Source organism: Nicotiana tabacum, chromosome 13, assembly GCF_000715075.1.
Source record: "Nicotiana tabacum cultivar K326 chromosome 13, ASM71507v2, whole genome shotgun sequence".
NCBI lineage: Eukaryota > Viridiplantae > Streptophyta > Magnoliopsida > Solanales > Solanaceae > Nicotiana > Nicotiana tabacum.
Genome location: NC_134092.1, coordinates 117,099,751 through 117,108,927, shown reverse-complemented (window position 1 = coordinate 117,108,927; position 9,177 = coordinate 117,099,751). Strand labels below are relative to the sequence as shown.

Here is a 9,177-nt window from a genome sequence, read left to right as displayed (position 1 = left end):
TTTTATAGGACAATTTAGTAATTCAACTTTCACTTTGGATCTTACTACTTATTATATCTTATGATATGATGATGTTGCGGAGTTGTATGAGTCCATTACTCAAATGGTCATTCAACTATTTGAAATTATCTAGTAAAGTCATGTTTCTTTTGTTTGTAACTGAAAAGTCACTTAACTATTTCTATAGTATTCAGAAGGTTACTCAACTAGATTTCTCAAACTTTCGGTGGCCAGATACATATTTTACCCTCTAAAGAAGCAGCTTGAATACATTTACATATACTTCAAATAAAGTGCACTTAAATGATCATAATGTCCGATCACATTTAGATAAAGTTTCTTTGACTAACTGCAACTCTTTAACAACATCACTAAGTCCCATTCTTTCTTTTGGTGATTCCATGGTGCAGGCAATCCCAATTTTACACATAGAAATTAAGCACTCTCTAATGTAATCTTTGGTTTTCCTTTCAGCAATAGTGTTGGTGGTCTCCTCTTCTTGCAAGTTGTGGCAAATCATTGGATCAACAATTTCTATAACTCTACCAGCAGAGAAAGCCATTTTAACATAGTTGTGAAGGTTCAATCCATTTGAAAAGGCGTCGTCTGTCGGCTTTTTCCCTGTAATCATCTCCAATATGATAATGCCATAGCTGTATATGTCACCTAAAGTTGACACTTCACTTCCCATTCCATATTCTGCAAATATTTCAGTAATGTCATATCAAAAGACAGCCTCTTTGTAATTATTGCCTAAGTGCATCCAAGAAAATTAAAGGGAAACTACTGTTAATGTACAATATACATATTTTATACGTAATCAATGTATATTTTTTGTATATTTGACTAGCAGATGTAATTATTTTTTGGCCGACCAGTCAACTGTGTGTTGAGTTCAGGGCCGGCTCCAACCTTATGTAGAGTAAGGCGTGTGCCTCAGGCCCCCAAATTTAGGGGGCCCATTTTTTTTAAAAATAATAGGCTCATAGGTATTTAAAAAAATAATATTTAGTATTTTTAATACAAAACTAGATTTTTTAATATAAAGGAAAAAACTTTTTAGATATATATATAAAATAATAATTTGATTTACTTAAAAATGTGTAGATGAATAGTTTTCATAAATTTTAGTTTTTCATTTTTTATTCCTTCATTAAAAAATTTGCTCTCTTCCTTAATTTGTCCAAGTTAATCTTTCTTTTTTTTCAATCTCTCCGTATTTTCGAAAACCCTACATATTTTTTGTGTTTCTCTTTGATATTATTACTCGCCTTCTTTCTCCAAGATTTCACTAGTTCAAGTGTTCAGCAATACTTTTAAGCTTCTAATAGTTCTATACTTTTATTGCTTTGTAAAATCTTATCTAAGATTAACAATATCTCAAGAAAGATTAGATAAGTTGGCTATATTATCAATCGAGCAAGAATTATTAGAGAAAATCGATTATAAATAAAATTATTAACAACTTTATACCTCAAAAAGTTAGAAGAATAGACTTCAAATAAAACACATATCTTATAACTTTTTTTAAAAAATTTAGGTCTCGTACTAAACTTTGGCTTTAGGCCCCGTATGTGCTTGAGCCGCCCCTGATTGAGTTGTGTAAAATTTACAATAAGAATGATTAAAATAGTTACCTGGAGCTGCATAGCCAATTGATCCTTTAATACCAATAGTGCTAGTTTTTCTTGGTGAAGTTTGCTGAGCTGTTTCTTGGAGGAACCTTGACATACCAAAATCGCCAACACGGGCAGTCATGTCCATGTCTAGTAAGACATTGCTCGGCTTCAAATCACAATGAACAACTGGTATTTGGCTTCCATGATGAAGATACTCTAGCGCGAAAGCAATATCAATTGCAACATTTACTCTCTGATAAAGATCTAGATGTAGTACGTGCAGACTTCCATCAATGGAAAATGAATGCAGCCAATCGTCCAGGCTACCGTTAACCATGAACTCGTAAATCAGGGCCTTAAAATCATTGCCCTGAAAATCAGTACCTGAACATGCAGTTACTAACTTGACAAGATTTCTATGCCTAAGGTTCTTTAGAACTTCACATTCTGCAATAAAGCTCTTTAAAGCTCCTCTATGCTGCAAATCAAGTACTTTGATCGCGACATTTTTCTCATCTGAACCAAGAATTCCTTTGTATACACAACCAAAACCACCCTTACCAATGAGATTTTCTGAAGAGAATCCATTGGTTGCTTTCAGCAGTTCACCATAGGAGATTTTCAAAAATGAATCATCTGGTAAATAGGGTGAAGCGCTATGTTTCTTCCTCCTTAAAATACAGAAAACTACGCCTACCAAAACTAGCATTACTCCAAATAAACTACAAGCAACAGAAATAATTATCTTTAGAGTTGGTGATAATCTTCCCTTCTTTGGCATTGAATCTTTACATTGTGGTAGCTTTAGCACTTGAGAACCTCCACAAAGATTTCTGTTTCCGCTGATTATTGCTCCACTTGCATTACTGAAAACTCCCCCTTGGGGTACTTCACCCTCAAAATTATTAAACGACATGTTTAAGCTTTTCAAGGATGAAAAAGTTTCAAAGTACTTAGGAATAACACCAGAGAAATTATTACGCGAAAAGTCCAAATATGCAAGCCCTTTCAAGGAGCTTAAAGGCGACGGGATCACACCTTCAAACATGTTACCTTGAACATAGAGATTTTCCAACCTAATGCAACTTCCTAAAGTGCTAGGAAGTTTTCCAGATAACTTGTTATCGGAGATATCAAGATACCCGAGATTGACTAAACTTCCTATTTCAAGGGGAAGAGTGCCACTTAACTGATTTCCGGACAGGTCTAGTTGGATTGACAAGGCTGAGATACTGAGGACCTCTTTTGGTATTGCGCCGCTGAGTCTGTTTCCAGAAAGATACAACATTTGCAACAACTGGCAATTTCCAAGAACTGAAGGAATTGTCCCTTCTAAATTGTTCTGAGCTAGATTAAGTCCATACAAGGATGTCAAGTTTCCAATGGAAGAAGGGATTTTTCCAGAAAGTTTGTTTCCATTAACATAGAAATACTTGAGCTTTTGAAGTTTGCCAAGATTAACTGGAAATTCACCAGTCAATTGGTTATACTCCAAACTTACTATTTCCATGTTGCTGAGACTTACAAATCCATCAGGTATTCGTCCGAATAGTTTGTTCCTAGCAAAACCAATAGATCTAAACTTGGTTGAGAAGTTGCCAATATTCTTAGGCAACTGGCCTCCTATATTATTCACACTCAAACTCAGTTCTCGAAAACTGGTAATGTTAACCAAGGAAGAAAAGAAATCCATGTCATCTTCTCTCCCGGTTCCAAGATTATTGAAATGCATTCCTAGTCCCCGAAGGTTATGGAGATTTTCCAGAGAAGGGATTTTCCCGGACAACTGGTTTCTTGATAATGAGATAATTTCAAGTCTCGTTAAATTAGAAATGGAACTTGGAACCACTCCATTCAATAAGTTCGAGTGCAAATAAAGTAAGCGAAGACTTGGAAGAGTCGATCCAATATCTATAGGAAGACTTCCTTTAAGTTGGTTAACTGGAGCAGCAAAATGATAAAGAGATGATAAGTTGAAGAGTGAAATGGGAATATCACCAGAAATCATATTAGCACCAAGAGAAATATAGCTCAAGTTAGTCAATTGGCCTAATGAATATGGTATACTTCCTTCTAATCTATTCTCTGGTGCTGCTAAGGCAATTAGAGATGAAAGATTACCTAAAGAATATGGCAACTCTCCTGTTAAATTATTTGATCTAAGAAAAAGTACCTGAAGATTTCTTAAATACAAACCAAGCTCCACAGGGATTTTCCCGGTCAGTCTGTTACCATCCAAATCAAGATATATGAGCCTAGAGCAATTTGAAAGTTCCACTGGAATTTCACCAGTAAATGAGTTGTTCGCGAGCTCTAAGTTCTGTAACCTGAATAATCTTCCGATTTCCTGTGGTATCTCACCGTTGATGGTGTTATTTCGAAGAGTTAGTTTTCTAAGAAAACTCATATTTCCTATATGAGGAACTATTGTTCCTACAAGCTGTTTGGAGCTTAAATCCAGCAAAGTCACCCTTTGATGTCGCTTGCTACATGTAACGCCTTGCCAGCTGCAATGATGGAATGAATCGTTCCAAGAATACATAACACCAAAAGGATCATAAGTTATTTGTCCTTTGATGCTGAGAAGGGCTAATCTATCAGTTTCATTTCCAGCAAGTTTGGAAGATGCAACTGTAGAAACAACACATAATAAGCAAGAAAGCATAAGACAAAGGAAAGCATTAAAAGACTTCATGCCTGCAGCAATTGGTGAGTAGGAAAATTTCAGGAGCAATTCAAGTTATAACATATAAGTATATAACAAAGCAAGAAGAGACAACTGCCGGCTTGCATGTGGGAATGCATTTTGAAGCTATGACTAAGAGCAGCCTGGTGTACTAATCTCCCGCTATGCGCGGGTCCGGGTAAGGATTGGACTACAAAGGTCTGTACGTAGCCTTACACTATATTTCTGCAAGAGTATGTTTTCACGGCTCAAACACGTGAACTCCTAGTCACATGGCGACAACTTGACTAATAAAGAGAGTAATAGTTAAATGAAAGCCGTTTAAGCTGGTAAAAACAACTTTTTAAACTATTTTCATTACAACTACAACTCGTGAAGAAATGTAAACAATTAGTAAGTTACCATAATCTAAGCTTTGATTTGGTCAACTTTGAAACTAAAACATTTCTTAATAATCTTTTCAGCGTGTTTGATGATTGCATGGACTAATAACCTGTTGGGTGGAGCAACTTATGGGTCAGAAGTCAAGCAATTATGAAAATGACTATAAATCTTAGTACATTCATCTCACTATTTTTCCTCAGAAGAAGATGAGAGGAAGAAACAAGCACTATAAACCAAACTAAGTCAAAAGCTACTGCTCAAAGTCTTCTTAGGAATGATAGTCTGTCTCATTGACAAACTTTGATTCTCACTAGTGAGAACTGAGAAGTCTGTCTTATTCTGGTTTATAACGACAGAGAACGTTCAAATATCTATATAATGTAACGTATTCGCTGTTGTATGTGATGTTGACAGCAGGCTCAGGCGGAGCCAGAATTTGAAACTTGGGGTTCGGTATTTTAATTCTTTTAAGTTACTGGGTTCTTAATCAACAGTTTGTACATAATTCAATAATTTTTTAAGACAAATACAAGATTTGGACAAAAGTTACTAGGTTCAACCGAACCCGTATCCGAAGGGCTAGCTCCACCCCTGACAGCAGGGCCGCATATAACAGAGACGTTTCTACGATTTTAAGAGTATGAGTGCACCACACTTTAGATAAATATATGATTTGACAATATAATTTTTTTTATGGTGGCCCAAGTTGACGCCTCTAATATTCTATATAGTAAGCTAAATAGCTTTCTTTACTATTTTGGTATCTTTATTTACGATTTTTCTCGTATTTATGCTGCTAGTGCCCATTCTTTGTGATTGTCGGATTTTTAGCATTCACATTCCCTATTCTCCAACAAGGAGAGCAAGCTGTCCTAATTTGTTTCCAATCCAAGTTAAGTTAGCAGGTCTTACTTTGCTTGTGTTCCTGATATTATTGTACTCCTGAAAAGTTTGCTAGTCGATTATTCACAGACAGAATTAAAAGCAAGAAGCAAAATGAGAACTCGGATCAGTTTGATTGTGATCATCGTGACAAATTTTAAGTCTTTACTCTATACCCATTTCTCAAATGTATAAAATGAAAAAGACGACGTCAAGTGACACGTGATGTATGGATTAGGCTTACATCACGAGTTGGAACCCTGTCGCGGACAAAATATTTGGTATTTAAACGAAAAAGAGTAAACGGACATGCTTTTTATCCACTGAGTTTCGAACCATGTGTCAATTAATGAAAAGCAGATTGGAGAATAAACATTCATTTAACAGCCTACCATTATTGCATATATGTACCATTGGATCAAGAAATTATATAGTAATAAAAATTAAAAAGGAAAGAGGACCAAGAAGACGAAAAAAGAAAAAAATATATGCATGAAATGGACTCCTCTGAACATCTGCCCTGTGACAAATACGGCTAAAATGACATACATATCTATAGTTAAATGCACATGGAATTTGATTAACAGAAAGATAAGCTCCTTTATAATCATGTTATCGATCTCCACTCCCGCAAACGAATTACAAGCTCCATATTCTAGTATAATGATCCTCAATTATAATACATAATAATAATATATTTTATATTTTCAAAAAAGGAAATATTATCTAATAGTATTGTATTTAAATGTTTAAAACTTTAACAACTTGAAAATTTGAAGAATATCGCTTTCGCTTTTTGAACGAAATAGAGCATCAAATATCTAAACGTTTAATACAATAATAAATTTTTAACATCTAATGTTGTCAAATTTAATTTAAAAATAATAATTGATTAGATATTTTTTTTTTGATAAATTAATTAGTAGAATGACATGAATAAAAAAAAGATCCTTAATGAAACAACATTGACTAATAAAATGACTTTTCCATAAATGTAATTATAAGTAAAGTCTAATAAACATATGAGAACTAGGCCCATCAAGCAAGACGAGTTTTCCAAATTTTAGTTAATACTTTTGAGTAAATCTTTTTTATTATTGAAAAAAGTACTAGTATACTAAACCATAAATTGCTGGTCATTTTTAATCCTTTTGAGAACCTTGACAATGAGTATTTTGTTTTTCTCGTTGACTTCACTTTTTAATTGAAGAGGTGATAGATTATTGTTTTGAAAAAAATTTAACCGAACAGGTAAAATTTACTCTTCTTATGAACGCTTAGTTAACTTGAAAATTAAAAGTTAAGTGATTGAATTGAATACTTTAGTTGTAAATGGGTGAAAATCATTTTGATACCCCAACTTCATCTTAAAAATCAAACTCCTCCTCCAACATTAAACAATAGATATTCTGCTCCTTGAAACTCAATTATATTTTTAAAATGCCCATTTTATCCTCATATTTATCAGCCTTGGTTGATATTTTTTTTTTTTTTACTTTTTTAACATCATGATATTTTTCTTAATTTATGTTATGAATTTACTTATAGTGAAAATCATTTTTAAAAAAAATAAAAATTTAAATATGATAATCAATCATATACTCATAATTTATTGAAATTGAATAATGAAAGAAATGGGCAGAATTAAAATATTGGAGTAAAAGCTCTTGTTAATATCAATCAAATAAAATGTGGCGCAGTAATATAAAAATAAAGTTAAATTTATAATAAATTCCTAAAAAATTACATATTTATACCTTGGATGTTCTTTAAATTACAATTTAAAATATATTTAGTTAATAAAAATAAAAATTCATAATTATGTATGTGTATATATATAATAAAGGGGGAAATAAAACTTAAACATATACTTAACATTAAACTAACAATAAAAAGGAGTAACGATGAATTTTGTTACAAATTTATAAAAGTACTAGTCTAGTTAAATTTTATTGAGCTTTAATTATAAAATTCAAAATAAGATATTTAGCTAAGTATTTTACCAATTTAAATATAACAAAAAATTTATATGCGTAGAGAAGCAATTGAAAATGTCAAGGGTAAAATAAACAATGCATATGATACGAGGAGCAGCATGTTTATTGTTTAACGTTAGAGGAGGAATTTGATTTTTAAGACAAACTTGGGATCAAACTCATTTGTTTTTTTAAAGATTAAGACGTCTGAATCTAAATACACATATGAATATTAAGATGTGCATTAAGATTAAGACATCTGAATCTGAATACATATTTGAATATTAAGATTTGTATTAAGATCTGAATACTAAATGATTAAGATTGTTTGTTTTTTAACATCTAAATGTATAAAATTTATATTTATTTGAAAATTAATAAATATAAAATTCAAATAAAATACTAATTAATCTAATATTCTATCAATAATATATATGTTTTTTAAAAATAAGGTAGTTAGTGGCGTTGATGGTTAACGGTGGTACGTGTGAACGTTGACTAGATGCGGTGGTTGGTGATGATTTTGGTTGATGGTGGTGGTTCTGAGTAGTAGCTAGTGATAATTGATAGCGATGTCAATTATGGTTGAGAATGATGGTGGTAAGTGGTAATAATTAATAATGGCGGGTGGTTGTGATTGAGGAAGGTGGTAGTAGTTTATAACGATGGGCAATGCCGACTATAGTTGTTGATGATGATGGGGTGGTTTTGTGGTTGTGATTGAGAATGATAGTGGTGGGTGTGGGTGGTGGTTGTCGACAATGGTGACGGCTGTGATTGAGGAGGATGAGGAGGTGCTGGTGGGTGGCATGGTAATAGTTGATAATATCAAGAGGTGGTGACAATTAATAATGAACGTGAATGATAACATCTCGATGAAATTAAGTTTTTGTTATATATCTTAATCACGGAGACATAATAAGACCCATTAAATGTGAAGTTAAAAAAACAAACAAACTTAATGATTAATATCTGAATGATTAAGATTCAAAATTTAAAAACAAATGTACTTAATGTATGGTATCTGAATAATTAAGATTCAGATCTGCGTAAAGTATAAACAAATGAGGCGAAAATGATTTTCATCCGTTGTAATTTGAAAATGAAGATTAACTGCTTGATTGGTTGATTGAAAACTTTAACCTAGCTAACTGTGAGAATATGACACGAGTTGTCCTAAAAACAAAATGCATTCAATCACTCTAACATTGATAGAGAAAAAACTTTAACCTTGACAACAATTAATCTTTTAAGTACAAATTTTCAACGCACCCAAAGTGAAAAAGAGAATAAAACCTGAAAAATACAATGCTCATTGCACATTGATTTCTTCTTAAAATACTATCTCAAACACAACAAAGACTTAATGTTTGTATAATCTAATAACTTTCGAATAAATTACTTGTTTTTATTACAGTTGCACTTTTTTATATTCTTAAATCAAAATGCTCACGTCTTATATAAACAAAACAAAATAATGCATTTCTATTTTTAAAAATTAAACATGTTAACCCCTATAGGATTTAACCCATGTGATAAGCCTAATTTGTTAATATTGGAGGTAAAGTAAATGACCAACTACAATAAGATAGAACACAGTAAATTACATTGTCTAAATCCAAAAAAGTTA

General features: G+C 32.3%; 1 protein-coding gene across 1 annotated transcript; it reads right to left on the bottom strand.

Moving 5' to 3' along the window:
- Positions 1–210: 210 nt before the first annotated feature.
- On the bottom strand, positions 211–4,602 carry LOC107804670 (uncharacterized). Its single transcript, XM_016628592.2, has 2 exons — positions 1,638–4,602; positions 211–699 (listed from the first exon to the last, which is right to left on the bottom strand). The coding sequence occupies exons 1-2, from the start codon at positions 4,312–4,314 to the stop codon at positions 308–310; spliced, it is 3,069 nt and encodes a 1,022-aa protein (XP_016484078.2). The 5' UTR covers positions 4,315–4,602; the 3' UTR covers positions 211–307.
- Positions 4,603–9,177: the final 4,575 nt, after the last annotated feature.

What these genes read in the sequence shown, in the direction of transcription:
- LOC107804670 (XM_016628592.2), bottom strand. Translation starts at nt 4,314, where the DNA reads ATGAAGTCTTTTAATGCTTTCCTTTGTCTTATGCTTTCTTGCTTATTA. An exon ending in AATTGGCTATGCAGCTCCAG is followed by an intron (nt 700 to 1,637) that starts GTAACTATTTTA and finishes AAATATTTGCAG; the next exon opens with AATATGGAATGGGAAGTGAA.